The sequence below is a fragment of the Cheilinus undulatus genome, linkage group 11, assembly GCF_018320785.1.
Source record: "Cheilinus undulatus linkage group 11, ASM1832078v1, whole genome shotgun sequence".
Lineage (NCBI taxonomy): Eukaryota > Metazoa > Chordata > Actinopteri > Labriformes > Labridae > Cheilinus > Cheilinus undulatus.
In genome coordinates this window covers 28,702,932-28,727,199 of record NC_054875.1, presented here as the reverse complement: position 1 = coordinate 28,727,199, position 24,268 = coordinate 28,702,932, and the positions used below count along the sequence as shown (strand labels likewise).

Below are 24,268 nucleotides of genomic sequence, written 5' to 3'. Positions count from 1 at the left end.
CAGTCTCACCCATGGTCTCACTGGACGACTGGAAGTCATGGCAGAGGGTGAATATTCCTCTATTCCTCCCAGCATTGTGAGTATTCTCGCTACAATTCGCTGTCTTTCTCTCTGTTATGCTCTGACTCGTCTCCTCGACCAGGCGTGCGTCTTTCAAACTCTATAAACTCCAAAACTTTGAATAGAAACACACCCTAGGATTGAAGTTACTTATGTCTGCCATCCCCTGGTGTAAAGTGGTAAGAGCGCAGACCTCCACCATTAGCCCTATCTCCCAATAGTACAGAATCCTTTAGAAAATTCCTGGATCCAGATGGTGATCCGGATCCCTCCCAAAATCTAATCAGTTCTTCCTTATACCAATTCTGACATTTCCTGAAAATTTCATCAAAATCTGTTCTCAACCTTTAGAGTTATGTTGCTAACAAACGAACAAATGAACAAACCCACCCGATCACACAACCTCCTTGGCGGAGGAAATTATGTCATGACAGAAAGACAGCTTAGAGCTAAAAAGTCTCTGCTTCATTTTCTCATCCTGTATTTAACTCTTTAGGTGTTCCTTTTATCTAATTTTCTGAGTTGTGTGAAGTCATGTCTCTCTTCTGTTTATGAGACGCCTTTGTTAAGTTGCAGCTGAAAACGCTTAATTTACTGATGTTGCTCTTCAAAGTTCAAGACTTCAATGATGGTTAGCATTGGAGGCTTTTATTGGGACAGACTTGGTGGGACTATAACATGTCTATCATCAGAAGCTTTACTAAAGTTTAGCATTGCGATGCTAACAGACATGAGGGATTAAACTGTTGCTGCTTGGAGAGAGACAGCCACAGTCTGCTTCTTTTAACCATCCAGAGCTAAAGACAAGTGAAATATGAATTAAAACACACCTTCAGCAGGTAAGATGTTTAATCCTGCTGCATTTGAATTTCCCTTCGGGGATGAATAAAGTTCTTGTATTGTATTTATTGTATTGTATTGTATCGTATCTGGTTCAAATGAAAAATAGACAAGCACTCCAGCAATTAGCCTGCTCCCTGACCTTGTGGTGAACTCTGGTCAGAGTGCAGCTTGCGTTGTGCCAAAACAGAGACAGAAGTTGGGGATTAAATTTACTGTTTTCTGGTACAAATTTCTCTTTTATATGTTTAATGACTGTGGCTGATAAATTTGGGAAATTTACCTCACAATGGACAAAAATAAAATATAGCTAGCTGTTAACATAGTGAAGGCAGTAACTTCAGCTAACAACTGTACAGAGATGAACTGCTCAGTGATTTTATAGCGTTTTAGCGTTACTGGGCAGGATGATTCCCCATAGCAGCCAGTGATAGGGTGGGGCGCTGTATTTGCAAATTGCAAATTAAAGTAAGCCAGGAAAGAGGTGAAAAAAGTTCTAATAGTCTAAATCCAAAATTAAGTCACACATAGATCTCAGTGTTTTTACATGTTTACAGCAATTTTATTCCAGCATATTTAGTGTTTTAAGACACAAATTTCAGATTTAACTTTACAGGGATGTAAATCAACCTACCAGCCACTGGGGCAGGTAAATAAAAGTAATGTAATGGAGTGGTTTTGTGACAATAACAGCATGAACTAAATCTTGGCTTTCTGCTTATTCCCACTGACTTCATGAGCAGAGCTACGCAGACCTACTTGCTCCCTGACCAAAGAGCCCTACCTATAGTTAAAATTACAGCAGTAACTAATAGTTGGTGTTAACTTTGGTGATTCAGTAAAGAAATGGGGCATCTTCGTTCTCTCTAACCTTGTCCAGTACATGCCTAAGTAATTCTAAAATATGTCCTTGATACAGACATGTGGAAAAAGCATTATAATACGGGACAACAAAACAACACTCACACTTTCCAGCATAACCCAGATGATTGTGAATATTCACCTAATATAAAACTATACTGTATTTGTATACAAGGGTTGTAAATAAGGGTTAACAATGTGCTCTGAAGTGTGCAGAAGCAAACAGAAGAAGAAAATAAAAGCTCATAACAATAAATTGATTATCTTGTAAGCCTCGACTATTAAACTATACCTTACGCTGCTCGTAAAAAGAAGTGGCTGGTAAAAAAGTGAGTGGCTGGTAGATTTTTGAATCCACTAGCCACTGTGAAAAGAAGGTGAAAAAGTTTATTTCCAACCCTGATCCATGCAGTATGTGATTGCACTTTTGAGTTATTTAGAAATATCAGCACATACAACAAACCCACTAACTCATGGTTTCAATTCTCATAAATGGGGGCCAAATGAAGCAGTGCTGAAACTGACTGACACAGGGGATGTTAATTTTTTTTAAATGGAAATCCGCTTTTTGCTGCTGTTAAGGGGATCCAGTGTAGCCACAATGAAAGCTTTTCACCAGATATAGAAAATTACATAACTCCTTGTTATGCTGGCCAGATTCACACATGCACTCATGAATTAGCACAAAGCTCAAAGTTGCACCAAATAGGCACACGCACAGTCGTGAATGCACGAACACCTGGTGGAGTGTGTTGTAAGGAATTCAGAAGTTGTGAGAAAAGCCATTTGTGTTCACATCCAGAAGAAAGAAACACGTGAACAGCTGAAAGGTCTGATCCTGGGAAAAAGAAAAGAATTGAGGATTTTCTGTGGCCTAACAATTGCAACAAAGACCTTTAGTCCAAATGATTTCCAGACAAATCCTTTTTACATAAAGAGACTGGTTTCCTTCCAGATTTGGAGCTTTTAAGTGTTTGAAATGCCTCCTTTTGGAGTGCTGCGTTAGGTCCAATCTTAAGGCACAGAACAGACATATCAATGTAAACACAGGAACTAGATGCATGAAGGCTTGAGTCAAAGAGGAAGTAAAACAAAAACAATGACACTGAACAAAGGTGGAGACTCACAGTTGGAGAAGGGAGAGGAGAGGTATCAGCAGTAACCAGGTTGAGGATGACCTCCATAGCAGGGAGACGCATGCGTGCACCTTGGATCCTGTTTGGTCTGTCTATCTGTTTTGCTTCCCTAGGGTGATGACCACTGGCAAGGGAGAGGGAAAAAGCTAGGCCCAAGGAGAGCACCCATCACTCAGGACAAACAAAATCCACTTGACTCAAATTCAATTGGACAAAGACTCCACTTGAAAGCAGATTGTCTGGATTTTAAAGCTTGATTGAATATTCAGAATCCATAGAGTTCTCAGCCCCTCCAGTAATAAACCTCGACTGTTGATGGTTGCAGAGTCCAGGGAGTGTTGTGCTGTCGGTTCATAGAGCAGCAGCTCCTCAAAGCCCATGAGCATGCTTCAGTGCTAACACACGCTCCACCGTACACAGCAACCGTCAGACAGCCTATGAAATACACACATACGCTTGGACAAGCAGAACTCCCACAGACAGCCTTCAACAGTGGGAAAGCAGAGATTCCTCTGGAGCAAAGGGTCCGTCAGAAGCAGGTTTAGGTTGATAGAGCGGACGCAGTTAATCGGATGAAGGCTGGCAGGGCCTGTTAGACACTCGGTTAAAAGAAGGAAAAGTTTACAGAGAAGTAAAGTGTTCAAAGAGTCCAGCAGGGATAAAATCCTCAGAGGGAGGAGAGGCAGAGACCCAGAGGACGGATGTGAGGAGAGTGAGGGGAGCAGACTGTTTAAAAAAAAAAAAAAAAAAAAAAAGAGCCCACCACGAGCTGTCACTGAGAGGGAGACGGAGCGAGAGGGAGCAAAGGAGAGAGGGGTTGTGAGAAAGCTTTGTGAAGGGTGGGGGGGAAAGGCTTTTCTTCTGTTGGAGATTCTAGGCCAGCTCAGCAGCAAAACAGTGGCTAGCTCAGGCAGAAAGAAAGGGGAAAAACCTTAGTCTCCTGCTTTTCAATTATCACACAGTTTGATTGTCACAGACAATCAGTTTACAGAGTGATCATGAGTCACCTTCGGCTGCCTGTGTGCTTTCACAACCACTGTTAAACTGAAGGTTTCTGCTCAAAAATACCAAGCATGGCTCCCCCCTGACCTAAAGTAAAGAGGTATGTTTTTAAGCACAGGTTGTATAACATGAAATACAAAGATGAAAAGGAGTTCAGATTTATTTTTAGCTCCAAGTGGAGAAAATATTTGCACACATAAAAACATCCAGATTACACAGATTACCCAGTCATATGATGATTACAAAGCTGCTATTGAAAAGTGTGCATATGTAGGGACACACTACATCAGCCCCAGACTGCGTCACTATGTTACAAATCCACCGATGAAAGAAATGCTTCATCACTGCTTTGGACTACTAGTATTTATTTAGGGAATTTTCACAGCAAAGATGCAACAAAAAATTCTTAGGCAGTGTTAACGTTATAAAGTAAGATAGAAAATACAATCTTACGCTCCAACTTGTTTACGCTTGTTGACTATCAATATATCAATTCAGTGGTTTACAAGTTCATATTCAAGTGCCCCCAAACACACTAGTTTATGAGCTCCAGTGCATAGTTTTCCAGAGCAAGTCTTGGTTTCTTTTGAGCCATCACTTCCTAAAGTGTACAAACCAATTAGGCAGAGAAGCAACGCAGTGAGCCAAGGGGGTACAGCAGGACAACAACTACTAAAGACTTCAATGCAGAGGCCGGCAGGAGGGAGGGGGAGAGGAGAGCATGAATACAGGCTTTAATGAGTGAGCAGGAGGAGTTGGGGGGGACCAGGAGGGAGAAGGTTAAGGCTGCTTATATAAGAGCAACTCAGACTTGTTCAGATGAAAGTGGAAGTGTGTGGGATGTAGGATTGTTCCAAGTGTCCCATCGAATGGACGCATGGTAGTGTCAGTTGTAATGTCTGATCCTGGCATTAGCAGTGCAAAAGAAAGTCAGTTAAAGAAAATACGTTAGTTTATCTTATCTTATCAAACATGCTGATAGAAAACATCTAAAGCAATCTTAAATCAAAAATAAATGTCACCACAGCATCTTAAATTGTAAGATTAAGTTTGATATTTTTTTTTAATTCAGTTGCTTTTATTTGGAAAATGAAAATTTAATTTACATTGACCCAGCCTATTTTATCTGGTCAATTATCTTATATTACAGGCTAAACGAGGATTTGTGCGATATTTGATTTTTGCAGAGATCTGATATGCAAATATTTTCAAACTCATTTTAGCCAGTACCTTTATTTATCCAACTTTTTTTTAATTGTAAAACCACCAAGTGTCTCCAGCGCTAAGATAGGCTGAGTCAAGCAGAACTAGAAGAGGGTGTTTCAGGGGGTCCCAGATGTGTGCCTGGAAAAAGCCTTGTGGCAAAAGTCTGCTTTTTTTTTTTTTTTAAGGATTTGTCTCCTTTGCTTTGTTCCTTTATATCTTTTGCTCCATCCTAAGTACATCCTGTCCCATTTTCCGTACAATAAAATTGCTTATGATTGACAAATGAAGAAATTTGGGTTGCAGATTGTTGTTCAGGAGGTGGTGGTGGGTCATGTTGTTAGACCAGTTGAGAACCACCGATGTCAACATGTTACTCCAAATGAAATTCACCTAACTCCACTTTTAACCAGTCAGCGATTGCGCTTCCTAACTTGTTCAGTATGTGGGGTAATAGAGCAAAATAATACCTGACCACTTTTTCAGCAGCTGTGGTTCTGGAAGAAAAATTCGGCATTCAAATATCCCATAGACATTTTGTAAAATCCTTATTACAGCATCCTTATTATTAATGCTTGAAGCAAGCTAACCAGCTACGTGAGTACTCATGAATTTAAAGCATTTAATGTAGCACAAAAAATGGCATTTGAAAATGGATTAAAAGGTAAAAGACTGTTCACATTTTTCTACAAGACTGAAGGAACTATGCCAGTGTTTCCCAACCATTTTTCCTGGAGCTCCCCTAACATGTACCTACGAAAAGCAGAGCCCCCCCAGGACCCAAGAGAAAAGAAAAAGTGACACACTGCCGCCAAAAATCAACTTAGATTTTAATTGTGACACTGATAAAACCCTCTAAAAGGCCTATGCATGCTTTCCTTTTCTAAAGACCTTTGTGTAAATGACTTATTAACTGCTTTATCATGGCTTTAGTCAATATTTGCAAATCTAATTTTGCAGACAAAACCTCGGGAGATCCTTGGCGCCCCCCCCCCAGGTTGGGAATCTTATCGTTATTCAGTGTATTGTCGTCAATCTTTCTTTCAAGAGGTTGATATCTTCTGAACTTTTGTCTTGTATAGGAGCATATACCATTGTTTCACACTGAAATAGCCCATGGTAAGTCTGGCTTGGATACTTTTGACAATATTGTTAATTATCAAATCTGCTGGAGAAAATGAATGTAAATTTTACTTCTAGAACCACACTGTTTCCCTCTACAGTGTAACCATCAGTAAACTGATTCTGATAAAGACAGTAGTCTAATTAAATGATCCAGTCAAGCTTTAGCCATAGCCTGAATTGCATGTTGGATGAATGATACATTTAATGCATCTATCAGAATAGAGCAAGGGGAAGTTTACTAATTAAAAAAAATGAGGATCAACAAAGGTACCACTTTGTCCACAGGGGGTTACCAAAACTCTTAGAGAAAGTTCCTTACAGGAGCTGTAAAACATATAATTTAAAGTCTTGCCAGTTGAATTATTACAGTAGAGGGAAAAAACACTGATGGCAAACTACACACATAACTTAGCACAATAGTTTTTTTGTCTTATTCCATCTAGCATTAAGTTAGTAGTGGTATAGTTACTACTAGTCGATATCCCCAGAGGCCCCCATTTGTTTGTTTACCACATTTTTATTTAGCAATTTAGCAATTTCAACTTAATAAAACCACTAACATAGCACTAAGTTTAAAAATATGAGCAGCTGGTGAAACTGGTTCCTGGACTTGAATCATCAGTAAGTAAGTCAAACATCATGTCAGAGCTAAAAGTACTAAACAACATCAGGTATTATTTTACGGATGACTTAGATGTCAATCATTAGTCACACTGGGGAATCCCACACTATCTTCAGACCAACAGGCTTCTTTCAGACAGGAATGCATTACTACCATTACTATCATTCTTTGTCCTGGCCTCAGCACGTCATTCCAGCCTAAGGTCCAAGTCTCCTATGGAGGCTTTGGGGCCCCCAGCAGCTCCTGTCTGTCCAGGAAATCTTCAGGGTGACTCAGGATATCTTTACAAACTCTGACTGCATTCCTTAATAACATGCCTTGAATAACAGAGAGGCTCCGCAATGACAAATTCACAGGGGGGTCACTCATGCCTTGACAAGTGACTGTTGCCTAAGAGCTAATTAGAAAATGGAGATGTCGTCCTCAAGGAAAGGCTAATCATATTCCTGCCACAGGAGCTGTTCAAAATTAGAGAATAGAAAGAAAATCTATGGCTGTCATCAGGTTTTATTTGGCAGAATTTGGAAATTTATGATAAAAAGAGGAAATAAACTTGCTTTGACGTGTAGGGAAAGAGCTAGAGGAATTGTAAATGTAGACATTCAGAACTCAAAGGGTGTATCACATCAAAGCATATTCAAAACTGAATCTTTTCTACTCATCTCAACCCAAACTAGGACTGAATAAAGATGTTTACAAAGACGCGTTTAAAACAAGTCATAAGAGGAAATACAAGCGTTTCCTCATATAAGCAATTGGTTTGTCTCTGACATTTAATCAAGATAAGCTTTCATAGGTCAGTGTTGGAGAATTAAAAAAACATCCATCACATTCACTGGGAAGTACCTTGTTGACAAAACAATGACCTATTTGGATGAATACATCACGTGCATTTTGCTCATGTCTTTAAGGGACATGACCCGCTGAACTGTTGAAGTATGTGGCCAATCTAGAGCAGCAATGCTTATCTGGTTTTTCAGAATGACACGCCTGGCAGAAGGACTTAAGACATAACAGTGTTGTTTGATTTACAGTTTAGCATCCATTATTGTGGTTTAAAGAGCATCATTTTCAGGATTAGCAGTACAGCATTTAAAAGAGTTCATGGAGACAGTCAAGGTAGGGCTAGAGACAATATCAAACATTTCATATGTTTCTAATATTCATTAGAAATCTTTCCATCTCTTTAACTGTGTCTTCCTGGGTAAAACATTGATACTGTAGTAGTCAGTGTGAAGACTGTGTTTAGTTTTAAACAACCCAAAATGTGTATAAAAAGATATTTTTTCGTCACGTGACCGTTGATGGGTCCCTCCTTGTTGTTCTCCAGTGAAATAACAAACAAAGGTGACAAAGCTTTTGCAATCACAGCTCTTAGACTTTGAAACAACCTACCTGAGGAGGTCAGGGTGGAAAATTCTGGGTTTTTGTTTAAATCACTTTTACAGAACTTCATTTTTGAATTGCCTTTCACTATTTTTTTGTGTTGGATATGATTCTTTAAGCTTTTATTGTTTGTTTGGCATTTATGATCATTTCTTTCTGTTTTTGGATTCATTTTTATGGTGTATGTTTTTTGCCATGATCCAAAATGTCTTTGGGGGGTCTGGAAGTGGGCACAGTCATTAGAAATAAATGGGAACAGATGAAAGTTAGGACTTTACAGCTCTAAATGGAACTATGTGGGTCAGTTATCATCAGATCATTTCTACAGACACTGATATGATCCCTACACAAAAGTGATTTTTACCACAGTTTAACTGATTTACCTAGCATTGAGGTGATCAATATGACAAATTACCCAGTCCTGAAGACCTTCTAGTGTTGTCCATCCAGATGAAGGGAGACAAGAGTCTTAAAGAGTTTAGCTTAGCCCCTTTAACATATATTTTTTAAAAAAAAAATCCTCATTTTGACACAAACATGCTTTAATTGAAACTGTGATAAACCATCAACAGAAAAAAACTTGTGGATTTAGAGACCAAGAATTGATGAGCCATTCATGAATGAGCCTGTTCTCCTAAACAGCTTTTTACAGTTAGCCACTGTAGCTAGCTCCTGTTTAAGTGTCAGTTTCCTTTCCTTTTGCTTTTTTAAAATGTGGATTAAATAATGACAAACTGGCACCAAACAAAGAGCTTTTTGGAAGCCACAACAAAGTATCTTAAGAATTAAGAATGTTAATATTTTCTTACTTTCGACTCTTGGCATAGTCATAAACAGCTAAAAACATGGCCTTTAGCAGTTTTTCTATGCAGAAATGACTTCTTGCCCCCAAAGGGAGTTCTCTGCTGCTGTGTGATGTTATCTGCAAAGAACCTGATATTTAATTTTGTTCTAAAAGCTTTGTTAAAAAGGATTGATGAATGACAATCACAAGGAAAAGAGTATCAGGAAAAAATGAAGCTGTCAGGTGACGACAATACCAAGCGTGCAAAGCAAATCAACAACATTTGCAGCTTAGGGGTGAGTTCAAGATTTCAAATTCTCTCAAAATATAGACAGAGTCTTGTTTTCTATACAACATACATAAAAATGTTAATCCGTTAAGGTTGCTTTTGTGAAGTTCTGGTCTGTTTCTGCACCAGTTTTCATGATAAAATGGTAGTGTTTGAAAACAGGCAGAAATTTAGGCTTTAATTTGTCATAAAGGAGGCCTTAGTGAGTCCTGGGGCTAAGTTATTATCTACCGTACAAAAAAACTTGTGCTGATGTTTTCTCAGTCTAAGGACAGAAGCAACAAGATTTTCATGATACATAATCCTCATTGTCATTCATAAGACAGAGCCTGTTGCTGAACTGAGGCCAGGCGGGTGTTAGACAGCCAGAAAGTTTTGGAAGAATCCAAACCAGAAGGGGAAGAAGCTCTGATGGTAATGAAGTGGAACAGCTAAAGAGATAAAGGGAATAAACCCCAAAATATAAAAACGTGAAAATCTACATATCTAAGTGTGTGTGGGTGTGTGTTCGTGTAGAATTAACCAAACCATTGGTCCACACCATAGGCTCCACCATGTGATTGTAAACTGTGAGGGTTTACGCTGTGGTGTGGTTTGGGGAGTGAGAGGTTACATAAAGGCAGAAGAGCGAGAGCTTTGTCTGCATGGACTGGGGGTAATTCAAGCCTGAGAGAGGAGACAACCATGACTCGGGGCTCAGGCCTTGCTGAACAATACCAACCCCATAAAAAAGAAGCCTTCTGTGCAACCCAGGCTGTCCAGCTCTCCCTCGTCTGAGCTCGGGTATAATCAATGGCCCTATTAGCAGTTACATAAACCACTGGCAACTTTTTACACAGGGGCCATTATGGCTGGCGAGGTCAGAGAGCGTGAAACATCTTTCGAGCCAGCTTAAACACTGGCAACTCCAAGGGTCAGGCAGGAAGGAAAACAAACAAACAACAATAACAACACAAGCATTCCATGTCTGGACAAGCATGTCAGAAAACTCTGTGTGTCTGTCAGTCTAACAAGATAGGTCAGCACAGAGCCTCACTGCACTTTAACAGAAAAATCACCTGCTTTCTTCACAGCAGATTTGTCTGAAATGTGACTAAGTATGGACAAATAAGCAGGAGCACTGAGATAGGTAGATAAAGTCATCCTATATGCTCTATTTACTCCATCTACTTGTTTAATCCTGCCCTTGTTGTTGAGTGAAAATTGTGAGGTGGCTATTAAAAAATAATTGCACAATCTGTGTTACTTACTTGCTAGTCAAGGGACACATCAACAGCTTAATAGGTTACATAAGATCTCAAAAACGATTAGGCGTGGGTTCATTTAGTCAACCAGTAATAAAACATCAACAAAAATACTGGCTAGTGAAAGTTATTTTTTACTAATTCAAGTCCACAATGCAGGTTAAATGTTGTATGAGCTGTAATGCAGCCACCCATCACCAGCCAGGGTTGTAGCTCTGTTAAACGAGCCTGCTCAGTCTGTTTTACTGGGCGAATACAAGCCAGAGCCATGGACAGTTGGCATGTCATAGGGCAACACAGTTTGGCAGTACTCACATACAAACCCTTGATGTGTAACTACATCCAGCACGTGCCATGTGGACGTTAAAATGCAAGAATGACCAGGAGCTAGATCTGCTAGCACTGTTTATGATTGTAAAAATTGGCAAACCAGTCTGACTCTAGAAACCAGCACAATAATGAATGTCTCAAAGTGCCACACATTTCTGTGACAATCAAAAAAGCCTTAATGCTTTTTTTTTTTTACATAGTTAACTCAGCTGCTTTACAATGAAAGGGCCAACTATCTACAAAAAACACTGAGAAACATGATCACATACCAGTTTGCTCAACATATGAACAGGAAAATCTCTGTACTTTTTTGGTCTATCACAGCGCCTATAAAAAGTATTCACCCCCATGTATGTCTTACCCTTTTATTGATTTTATAAATCAATCATGGTTGATTTGTGTTTTCGTTTTTACCAAAAATATTTAACAAAAACTCTCTTTAATGTCCAACTGAAAAATTTCTACAGAGTAATGGCATTAAATAATAAAAATGTCAGTGTTAAATTAACCCTTTATGACCTACCATAGAACACAAAAACAAAGATAAAATAAAATTTTGCTCAATTTACAAAAAGACTGCATGTTTATAAAAAGGACACTATTCACAGTAGTGCAATCAAGTCTCTAAGTGTGCCACTGCATAAATATTCACCCCCTTAAAAGTGACTGCATGACCTAATTCAACAGAGGTCCAGCCAGATGGTGCTAGCAATTTCACAACAGTGCAGTAAATGTGTCTCAAGTGGTTGTAGTATAAAGACACCTGTGTCTGGAAGGTCCAGTCACTGGTTAGTCAGTGTTCCTGGCTACCATTACACCATGAAGACAAAACAAAACTTCAAGTAACTCAGGGTAAAGGTTATTGAAAAGTATAAGTGAAGGGATGCACACAAAAAGACCTCTGAAACGTGTCTTTCAGTAACGACAATCTACAGCTATATCTCTGTGTTATTGTGGATTAATGCTTTAACAAATACACAAAAAAAAAAATCAAACTCTTGCTCTAAGATGACCTGGCTGGTACCGGTAAGAATTATTGAAAAATACGTGTGTGCAGTTTGTGTTCATGGTATGATATTTGGACATCATACTGTATATCATACTTACCTTTCCTCCAGACATTGCAGAAAGGGTTTTAGGTTTAACCATGGCTCATTTAGTTATGCCCAGTGCAGACAGTCTCTGTTAATTTAAGGAACCTTCATGAACATTTATATCACTGTTACTTCAGTCTAAAAATATGATCTATCATCAAGCTGTAACAGCCCAAAATAGTTTGCTAAACAACATTAGGGGTATGGTGACTGAGACATAATGTGTATGTCCAGAAGTGTGTGTATGTGAAGGAAAACAGAGCGGGTACGTGCAGAGAAACAGTATTTGTTGATCAGAGGTTGGTATTTGTTGGAGCTGCCTCTGTGTTCAACTCATCCCAGTTATGCAACACTGAAACAGCAAGGACAGCAGCCCAATGTGCAGAGTTGGTCTGGCTGATTGATGTACAATACACAGAGAACCATGGGGCAGTATGCGAGCCCAAACACACTGCCAGCTTATTCATAAGCAGGAAGATCAAAAATCTAGAACAAACAGTCCCCACTTTTTGGCCATGAAAGTTTATTTGATTTGGCCCCATCTCAGTTTTCTTGTCCTCTCCTCCCAAACCCCATACCAAACATCGCAGCCCCAAGCTGAACCCAGAGTCTTATTAGGTTAGTCTTATGGTGCAGGGACTGGGTGCTGTTTTGGTAGTATGAGCAAACTTTGTGGAAGGCCACCTGGAAGCAGTGGATTGTATAATAAGAGGAAATATAATGACCCCCACGACCACAAATGGGATGAGCGGTGTAATGATGAATGTAAGGAAATACAATGAAGATTAACATTCAGGTAGCATCCATCAGGTTTACAGCTGTTATAAATGGCATTCTCACATTACAAATACAGATAATTTAACAGTAGAGTGACTTTGCTTAGTTGAAAGAGCCAAAAAAGCCCTCCTAATTCCCATGACTTTTAATTATGACATGACTGTCATATTTTAGGTTACTTTAAGTACAAAGTATGAATGTTTTTTTCACTATCAATACAGAAATAAAGGAGGATATAAATTAACATCATAACCAACTTCAACATCAATCCACAAGGGGGAGTTAGAGAACACGGTGTTTGTGTGAAATTCAATATGGACAACTGACTCTGCTACCAGTCTGTCTTTGACTACAAACATTTCCTGACAGGTTTCCTGTCAATAACCCTTCAGTTTTATTACATTCTTCTATTATCAACCCTCGTACCCCCACCTTAACAGGCATGCAGTCCTTTATGTAACATAATGCAAACCTTATGTGCTATAGAGGCACACGGGTGCCTCATGGGCTGATTCTGAGAAGAGGGAGGAAGGAATGAAATGTCAGGAGCCGACATGGCAATATGAAGGGTATGGATGGGTGTAACCACTGTAGCTTAGTCAGGCAGGATATCATGAGATGAGATAAGGAAAAGCAGAATAAAACGTAGATATTGGATGAAATTAGTGTGCTTGCTAACCAGAAAGAGAATTTCAGTGATTTCTCATCATCAGCCAACTCAGTTATTTGCAGAAACAAAAACATCAAATGTCTTAGTGGCCTGAAGGTCGTTTTCTTGTGGGAAACTGAGCTTTTCTGAAGAGACTGAAACAGAAAAAAAGAAATGATTCCCATGATACCTTCTGCCTGACACACATAAGAATGAGTGGAATGGTTCTGGATATTAGAGGAGAGAAAATATGATGATATTCTCTAGAGATTGCCATCAGATTTGAAATGTGTGGCCATGTGTGTTCTAAGTGGGTCAGTGGAGCAGAGCTGAGCTCAGCGATCTATAGCCTCATCCATAATTCATCAGAGTCACACAAATGATATAGACTGAGCAGGGAGTGGCAGAGATGAGGAGCATGTCCTCTCAGAGTCTGTCTGCCTGTGTGCTCTGCTCCTGTCTCTCTCTGTCTCTTGGAATGACAAATTTCCTTTGAAAGCAATCTCTTCTGGTAAAAAAAACAAACATGACTTTTCATCAAGGTGAACAGGAGTGCATTTTGACAAGAACTGCATTTTTTCAGACCTCAGTCAAGTGGGTCAAGATCGACCAGAGCATCAGTGAGCAACTGGCCAAATATGTGGCGATGGTGCAACGGCTGAGAAAACAGCTCAACACGTGCATACTCATGCTAATGCCTCCTCTTACTTGCGCACACACAAACACACAAAACCTAAAGAGGAAGGACCAGCTGCAGGCCAAAAATAAATACACAAAGAATGACCCATAGTGACTCACTGCTGACATGAATGTACAGAGAAATGCACATGATCTCTTGCACAGACATGCACAAAAAACTCTCTAATATTCAGACCAAGTTCATCCTTTAATAAGCTGCTGAGATTGCCAGATTAAGTGTAATGTTGATTAGAACAATCTTAAGATGAATCAGTTTTTATTGTCTGATCACAAAAACAACTAATGGGACAGGAAATGATATAATGATGGATTTATTCACAGTCGATTACTGACCAACCAAAAATTGCTCCTGTTAACATATTTTCGATACCTAGTACAATGAATGAACTTGACCAGCACTGCTTCTGACATCTATTAATAGCAGCACAGAAACAGGCAGAACTGCCGCAGACTCCTTCCTCATTCAGACCCAGATTAGGAGCCTATAAAACTGTCTGAGAGGGAAGAATGGCTTGAAACTAGTGACTTTATCTTCCTCTCTTGTTCCTCACTGTGTGTGAGGAAGGGCATTGCAGGATGAAAAAACACAACAATTATCCATCAAATATCCTCCACCTTCCTCTAACACTGGTGTCTCCACTTTAATAGTTCACACAAAATTGCTTGAGTTGTTACGCCTCAACTGTGAAGTCCGTTACTAGTGTCTGTGTGTGAAATAAGGAGTTTCCAGTGTTGTGAATGCTATTAGCAACCACAACCAGATAAAGGCGTTGGCCTATATGTGTAATAACAAATGAATATTCAACAGCCTAATTAAACAGGCTGGAGCTAAGCTTCAAAGGGAGCACAAACAGTTGGGTGGAGGGTTCAAGCGCACACAAACAATGAATGCATACACATGCCGACCTGCACACAAAATCAGCATCTGATTCAAGGCCGCGTGGTAACACAAAACATTTACATCCCATCTGTTTCATGTGTTCTGTTCATTCTTTTTGAAGTGGAAGACAAGTCCCACAGAGGTGTGTCAACTGTTAAAAACTTTTCTTCACTAACGCTGGAACACATCACAGTTGTCTCCGAGCGTTATGCTGAGGACTCGTTTTAAATATGCATCTTTAGAAAAACAGGAAACAGCAGTCTCCAGCGCTGAGATCTAAGCGTTAGGTTGCCATTCCAACCCGTCTCCTGTGCCATTTGTGATGCTTGACAAAAAAGAAAGCACACTTTCGAGGTTTAGAACAAACACAATTTAACAGAAGCAGGCGTGTTCGGCAAGGTGCTCAGGGGTCTAATTTTAGAGTACACTTCTGCTCTAAAAGGTCATTTTTCCCACAGACAGGCTGATGAGGTGGCTGTGAGACAGATGATGAACCTGTGAGCATTCAACTGAGTAAAGCTGCTACGTCCCTCTTTGAACATCAACCTGTTACCATGGAGATGTGCAACCGGCTACACTGAGCGGTGGACACAGATGAGAGGAAGAGAGATTAAGATAGGGGTAAAAGCTAAAGACTGTCTCTAAAGGTAAAGAAAGAGGTGAAAGAGAATGGAGGATAAAAATATTTGAACAAGTGAACCACAGATTAATATCATTATCTTTGTGTAGGATGTACAGTCTTTCTTCCCAAAACAGTGTGCTCTCAAACACATGCAAAAATACCTAAAATAATATCAAAATAGATAATTCATATGAAAAAGTCTTCCTATAGGACAGGTGAATTGTTTGTTAGCATTTGCTAGTTTATTTTTGCGTGACTGATGCACTAAGGGCTTCATGATCACTGGATGGTGATTAAGTTCAATGAGTACAAGAGTTTTGGTGTGAGATCTGTAGGCTTGAAGTATACTTGTTGTTTCACCTTTTGCTCACATATATGACCAACATGTCATGAGCATTACTATAAATATGCTTGCCTATACATGACACGTGTTACTAGAAGTCAACAGACAGCACATGAGAGAGCTCCGGGCATATACAACTATGCAATGTCTAAGATAAAAACAACTAACATGGAGAAAATCGTGGACGTAACTATGATGTTAACTCTGAGCTCATAACCAAGGCTACCCATAGGGGTCAGGTCAGGTCAGCTATTGGGGCATATGCTGGTTCAGCACTTCTCCGCACCAACCTTGGTCCTGTCCTGCTCCTCCTGATGGCCATCCTCTGGGCCTGTGCCCGGCCCAGCCCCCATCTCTTCAGGTATCCACCTAACTGTCCCCTCCATGACGCACACAGTTAGGGTTTGGGTAAGGCTTCAGGACCAGCTTTTAAATGCACATCTATTGTAAGAAAAGGCTAGAAGCAGAACACAAGTAACCTCCATGAATAAACAGTATCACTGAGTGGGGATAGTAAATTCAATGATGTCTGTGTGAATCTTTAAAGAGCATAAGACTCGTGATAAATTACATTTTAAGTTTTTTTTTTTTTACAAAATCAATTTCAGCATATATGTAAATATATATCAAAATAATAGGTACATAAGAAATCATTAAAACATTTTCTTTGTTCTCTTGAAGGTGACTCCCTCTTTGGCATTTTGCCCCTCCCAGTTTGGTAACCACTGCCCTGAGGCATATTTTGGCATCTGATGATAAAACACAGCTTGCATCAAAATACTGACACAGATTCTGTTAATGAAAAGGTTGGTAATACCTCTGTCTACTAAACTCTGTTTGCCATAACATTGTCTGTTTTTGTTTAGTTAAGAAACCTTCAGGCAGATCCCTCCACCAACACCATTTAATCCTCACACAAGGGTTTATTTTTGGGGAGAATTGTGTTCAACCCTTCCAGCGAAGTCTGGAGCACTGCTGAAAGTATGCAAGGGAGCACTGAAGTCAGTCTGGCACCTCATGGTGGCCCAGAACCTTATTTTATTATTCCATCCATCTAAATAATTAAAAACATATTTAGCATACACAAACACACACATGCCCCTGCCCACTGCTAATAAGTAAAGATACAAAGCTGTAGGGAAGACTACATAACAAGACGGGTCCAGAACAGGAGTCCCATTGTGTTTTATCACAGTCAATAGCAGTCAATGGCAGTGTTTGTACTTCTAATCAATATCTGCCTGACTGCTACACATTTATCCACAGCCAACACTGCACAATAAAAATAGATGAGGAGACAAAAAGGAAGTTGATATGTTCATTAGTCTTTTCCCTGAGGGAAAGGTGGCATTTTGTTTGTTTATGAAGAGGAGAAGAGGACTTCTGAGAAAAGACAAGAAGGGAAAACAACTTCAGGTTAGCTTACAAGCCACATATCTGCCAAACCTTTGAGCCATTTTTCTCTACTACAGTCAATAACTCTGAGCCATAGAATGTCATGACTGAACACAGACAACACACCCACACACACCGTGCTTGAAAAAATCTGTTTGCTCTGGATGATAAGAGGGATGACATCACCTCCCGTGTGGAGTAAGAGCAGATGCTTGACCAGCCCCATGCCTCTCTCTCTAACAGTCAATCAAAATTCAGTTGGTTTATTATACACAAGTTTGACAGCATGGTCTGATGCCTCTGCCTACTCTATAACCAGCTCTGCTTTGGTTGGTTAGATAAGACGTCATAGTTTTAGTAATAATATCAGAAAGAGAAAGAAAAGTCATATGCATCTGCAGCCCAGTCTTACTAAAGAGTGAATGTGTTTCAGCAGTAATCCATCTTGTCTTTTGAGATTTCACAAATAACTCAATGTCACTAAAATAGTTCCAGGACAAGTTACGTGTCCTGCTGCAAAGGGCACAAACGCTTTCATCAAAGTGCAGCCAGTAGCCTGGGGAGGAGAGAGACAATGAGAGCACACTGATGAGGATGTTGAACTTGCAGGCAGGAACAAGCCCCAGGGGACCAGGTGATGTTCTGCACCTCCCACTGACACTTCTGCTTTCTGCTCTCTTACAGGACAGCAGTGGTGGAGTTACAAGACACATTTAAATCCTTCATGAGAGAGTTTTTACAGTCAAAATTGTCACATTAAATCTGTTCTTTACAAAACATTCCAGGGAAATCTTTACAAGACAATCCCTACATGCAACTTAGGCCTTTAAAAGGTACAATTTCTGTAGACATTGAAGACATTTCTACCCTGATGTGTCTGCATTAATTATAAATATGAAAACCCCAATACTTTTAAGAACTAACATTTCCTTAACTACTGTTTTTCCAACAGTCAAGCTGGAAAAGTTTTTCATGTTCATAGTTGGAGAAGTGTGTTTCTAACACTTGGGCAGAGCCAAAGTGAAGGACATGATATCAAACACAGCTACATAAGGGAGTGTGAACTGTGACTGAAAGCTGACATTTTCAGATTTTCAGATTAGTCTCTGGAACCAGCTGCTTATTATATCATCCAAGTGCCCCTCAAAACATGGTACTCCTCAAGGCTTGACTTGAACTGAGCGCTCTGCTTAAGATTTTTATCAAACATAGCCCAAAATCAAGAAGTAAGCAGTGGGGGTGGGCAGAGCTTATCACTGCGTCTCTACTTGCCATCTTTTATAATTGTTTGGACTGAGAGCCCATGATAGGGAAATTCCCTTACTATGCATTTAAAATGTCTGGAAACAAACAAACAGTCTTAAGATGCAGAAGACTTAAGTTATTTTGATCCAGCCTATACTGTGTTTAACAAAAACACAGTTTTTTTGTTAGATGTAAGAATTACATTTTATTTTTGCTTTCATTAAAACATATACATTCTGTGTCTTTTTATTGGCTGCTGCTCTGGTTTTCGATAATGTTCCAGTTAGGAATGCACTATATTAGTGAGCACTCATGCACTATATGAGGTATGACTATTGAAATGAGACAAAAGCTGCAATACAATTTTATTGAACATAAACATTTTTCAGTGTCTTTCTCCTTCAATATACTCCCCTTCTGCAGCAACACACTGCTTCATTCAGGTCTTCACTAATCAAATCAGTGCAGTAGGTCTCCTTCAGACAGTTGCCTCACATCCTCTGTCATTCCTTTCTTAATTTCTGACACAGACTCATAACGTGCTTCTTTGAGCACAGCACTTTTATCGTAGGTAATCACCCCTTCTAAAAAATTTTGGTATTCTTTGTTCAAAAATGTCTCCACAAATTTCTTTCAGTTTTTCCTTTTGATCAGGAGTCAGAAATTTTGGGACAACTTTGGCACACACTTTTGTCATGTTCAAATTTTCATGCAAAATTTGCCGAACTGTCTCTTTATCAATGGAAACCATTTCTGCTACCATTTGATCATTCATCAAGATGATGAATGACCATGCTGAGTCATTCATCATCTTGAATGATTTGTTCAGTTTGTTGTTCATCAAAAACTTCTGAAAATGTTTAGAAGTTTTTGATGAACATGGGTGCCCAGAACCTTCTCTGTCTTGGACATCCTCTCTGGATTCACAAAATCTTTTGTGTCATTCAAACACACGTGTTCACTTTGGTTCAGTTTAACCAAAAATGTCAAGTTAATACTTTGGTCAAGTTTTAAACTAATCATTTTCTGATGCCTTATTAAAAAAGTGCACTTCAGTCAGTAGCTAGCAGTGAACTAAAGACATCACTTTTTGGAAACTTACAGCAATGGTGCAAGAATACCCAACCTTTCATATATAACACTCGGTGGGACTGAACCACATGGTTTTATCCTCATAAGTGCAGTCTTATCATTTAATAGCCATACCTCATATACAGACTGTAAATACTGGCCATATGTTCTAATAAAATTGTGGAGTTTAAGGCTTGACCAACAGTCCTACACCAGTTGAAGTCTTTTTCATTGTCCATCAATATTCTTTTAACTTTAAAATGTATTTTAAGGACTGAAGTTTAAAGTCTGAATAAATAATTAGGTTAAAATGCGCGATTGTGAATACTGTACGATATTGTGATATGCGGTTGGGATTAATATATAATACATAAATGGTATCATAAGTCCACTTGCATGGTTATCTAGAAATGTAGAAATAAATGAGTTTTGAAGTGTGTACTGTCCTTGTATCAGCATCCTCAAATCCAATTATTGTCCCTGTGGGGCGATAAAGCTGAACTGAAATCAATGCATTTCTCAGCTCAGAGCATACAAATATTCAGTTGCATAAAAAATACAAAACCTGATTTACTGCTTTCAAAACAACTTTTAAAAAATGTTTTTTTTTCTCTTTTTTAAATGCACTGCTACAAACTGCAATAGTGCAATTTATAAACATAATGGCCTTTCTGCAGGCATTTTTGTAAACCTTTCAAGTAATACTTAATACAAAAATAACTGCAGCCCTCTGAGTAATTACTTAATTTCACAGCCTGGTATCACAACTGCGATTTCATAAACTGCGCAGCACTTGTCTAAATACATATTTAAATATCAGTATTAATACCAGTGTCAGCCAGAATAAATCTGTAAATCAGCATTTCAGATATTGTCAAAAATCCAATATCATATGACGACATATGATATATACATGCCTTTATTTGTTTAAACCAAAGTACGCCACAAAGATAGGCACCAGGATACAAACCCTAAAACCCCCTTCTGCAGTATTCAGTGGTGTGGTATTCCCCTATACATTATTACAAAACAGACCTGTTTCTCAGTTCTCTTTTTCCACCTCTCTGGTGCAATTAGTGGATTCAATTTAACTCTAATTATATGAAGGCAGCTAAAATTCTGGATTTAAACAGAGAAATGGCAAGCATTTAACTTTCGTTACGGTTTCTCCAAGTTTTCTTCAGTGTTAGTCAGCACACAGCTGCATGACTTCAGCTCAGCAGGATGTTTGTCCTCTGAAATGTGTAAAATTTGAGGCATTTTCAGCTGGTTAGAAGTTACTGAAGGAGAACATGGGATGTAATCTTTGGCATAAAAACCAAAATGCTCCGACAGACAAGAGGAGGTTTGTGCAGGAAGGCAGGTGGGTATGTGGAGATGTGGCCTGAAGTAAAGAGATAGGGTCATCTTTCCAGTAGAGACAAGGTCAGGGACCCTTTGCAGACGAGCCCTGGAGGACATTTTCTTCTTCACAAACAAATGCAGCTTCAATCTTACTTACATACAAAACACTTAGCTTTTAAAGAGGAGCAGCCTCATGGCTAGGTTGCCGTTTTTAATCTAAACTCATATCCCATAAGAGTTTTTTACCCTGGTTTATTTCCTCATCTCCAGACCCAAACAAATCTGACATCCTGACACCAAAAATGTTGCACCTTGCAGCTATAAACTTCAGTCTAGTGCCTACATCCCTTGTGAAGAAAGGAAATCAGTCTCCAGCAGTCTGGGATCAGGCCTTCAAGCCTGAAAGTCAGACTCTGCCGCTAGCTGCCCATGTGTGGGTTCAAGCACACATGTGCATGATGCTTCTGGCCACATGAGCATCCACCAGCATTGTCTCACAGAGCTAAAGATGAATAGGGTGGGTGTAGCCACACAATCAGTTAATCAGCAGCTAATCCCACAAGCTGAGCACCAGCTGCAAAACAGTGGGACAGCAAAAAAATGCTTGATTTGAAAAAAGCCCCTCTGCCCTCTTTAGCACTGCCACCAGGGAACAGATATTACTTTCATGGACAGTTAAGAAGCACAGTAAACCAGGATGTTACTGCACATGAGTCGTAAATGCTCCCCGATCAGCAATAACTAAACAAAATATTTACCAATCATTACATCCCCTGGTGACGGCTGCAAATGACCTCATGGGCTTACTTTGTTACTGTTGTAGCATGGGTTACTGTTTAACAGGAGTTAAGATAAAGTGTAAAGACAGACCACTCAGTCACTGTATGGTCTGACTAACCTTAAAGTTAATGGAACTAAAAGCAAGAAAAAAAAGTTTAAGATAAATAACTAAGAGTAATCTTTTATCCCACTGATAGTGTACATTTAAATCTTTAACACACTGCAGAGTTGACTGTCATCCTTTTTCCTGTCCTGAACAGATCACTGAGAATGCAGCTAAAAACATAAACTCTGTGGTACAATACTAAAAGGCTGAGAGGAAATGAAGACAGAAAGGTGACAAAGAATTTGAAAAAAACAAAAAGGCTTTGCCGGCAGCAAAAATCAAACACTACTCTGCCTTTAGCCATGAATGAAGCTTCTGCATGGAGATGGGGAAATACACAGATGTGGTTTCAATGATTAAATAAGCTTGTTTGGCTTAAACCTACCTTGGAGTACTGTCTACGAAGACTGAAGCGCTGCACCATCCTGACTGAATGCTGCACCCACAGCTGGAACCCCTGCTCTACTCCTCTCCACTGATACCCCTCCAAAGTACACACCGCCTCATATAGTGCACTGTACATTCACACTGAAGGTACACACACTACCTTCCTCTCCAAACATCCATGTGCGCACACATTTGTAGTCCACACTGCTTTCGTCTACTATGCAAACACAAGTGAGAAGAGAGAGAGAGAGAGGGAGACAGAGGGAGAGGGAGATGAAAAAAAGGGAGGGAGAGCAGGCTGAGATAAAGACAGCTCAGCTGTGTTGCCCTCCGCTTATCTTTACAGAGATCCCTCAGCTCTGTCTCCTTCTCTCAGAGACAGTCAATCACACCACATGGCTGTCAAAGCACTGATGAGTTCAAGTTTACACCCACACAAACATTAAGTAGCCAAAAATTAGGTCTAGTAGTCACACATGTACACACCCCTCCACATCCTCTCCTCAAACACATTCACACAAATCCAGTGCCGGCTCTCACTCATCTAGGACGAGGCAAGGTTGCCTCCTGTTTCCTGTCAGAGAGCTGAAGGGTGGGGTGAGAAGGAGGCGGCAACGGTGGTGGTGGTAGAGGTGGAGGAGGGGGAGATGGGAGGAGGAGTAGGGACCAGCTGACTGTCTGTGCTAACTCTCTCCAGGGACAGAGAGGGAATGAGAGAAAAAAGCAGGAAAAGAGGGGAGGGGATGTGGAAAATTGTTGAAGGGGAAAAACGACAATAAAAGAGGGGGAAAAAAATGTAAAAAATATTGATGCACGTTGAAAAAAAAATCTCCCCTCGACCTCCACTCAGAGAGGATCTCACACACCTCTCCAAGGTCGACCACACTGTTACCATGGCAACCAAAGCAGGGCATGTTTGTGGGCGGCTTGCCGCAAGTTTAGGGGTAACCACAGTGACTGTTTGCATGACCTGAATGACATTGGTGCGTTGTGCAGAAATGTTGACTTGAAATGGGTGAGTCAGGTTCGAGTCTCAGACAGACACTAAAAGGTTGACGGCGGTCAATCACAGCACAGAGGAAGAGAGCACAGACATAAACTCTCAATGCTGCTCCTTCATCCTAGCTAAGGTCATTTACACAGGACTGAAGGATTTCAAGCAGAAAGGAGTACATTAAATTTAGCTCAAAGGTCAAACGCTGTCAGTTTAAGTAAAGAGCTTCATTTGCTGGGTTAGATAGCTGACCATTACTTTACCTTGTGTGTAACAAAGTTGTACGTTGGTTTAATTAAGATAAGGGCCAGTCAAGTCTACAACACTCATGTGCTAATAATGCAAACACAACCTCCAAATGAACCAAGCCCAGTGCATGATAGCTGATCTAACAGTGACCTCTGGTGGCAGACATAACAAACTGCAGTCTGATGTTTGAGGGGCGTAAAAATTCAAACCTGGGGTGAAAGCAGATTTCTACCAATTACACACACAAACACACACTCTGTTTCTTATTTTTCATTATGTTTTTAAACAATAGCCATAGGTACAGGTATTACAAAAAGAGATGGAATATAATCTATCTATAAACACGGTCAGGTTCCTATGGATACTAGTCCTCCAGCCATTTCTAGGTACCTTGCTCAAGAGCTTCTTGGGCCAACTAAACACCTCATGCAACCTTAACAAGAAAAACTGTTTACTCTAAATGTTTACATCGAAGTGAACACTTAGTTTCCAGAGACATTAATCTTGCTAAGCAAGCGTTTGTATAGTCAAAAAACAAAATTCATGAGCCACTCACATTTATTTGGTTTTGGCCATCTCTAGTTTCTATTCTAATATTCATCTCTTTAACTTTACTTTGTGACTCTACAAAGTCTTTTCTAGAAACAATATGTCTCTGGGACACTGATAAATTACTCTAATCGGGGAGCAAGCAGTGTAGGAGAATGCTTAATGAGGTGTCAATGGGTAAAAGGTGACACTGATTTTCTAC

At 39.8% G+C, this 24,268-nt stretch overlaps 1 protein-coding gene across 5 annotated transcripts in view; it reads right to left on the bottom strand.

The window, feature by feature from the left end:
* tmcc1a (transmembrane and coiled-coil domain family 1a) overlaps positions 1–24,268 on the bottom strand; it is a 61,976-nt gene that overhangs the window by 19,532 nt on the left and 18,176 nt on the right. Inside the window, exon 1 of one of the 5 annotated variants that reach the window (XM_041799438.1) lies at positions 2,889–3,066. The exons of the other annotated variants lie outside the window; for them this stretch is intronic. Coding sequence (XP_041655372.1) covers positions 2,889–2,960 — 72 coding nt within the window. The 5' untranslated portion in view covers positions 2,961–3,066. Of the gene's footprint in view, positions 1–2,888; positions 3,067–24,268 lie in introns of those variants that run through there. 5 annotated transcript variants of the gene reach the window in all.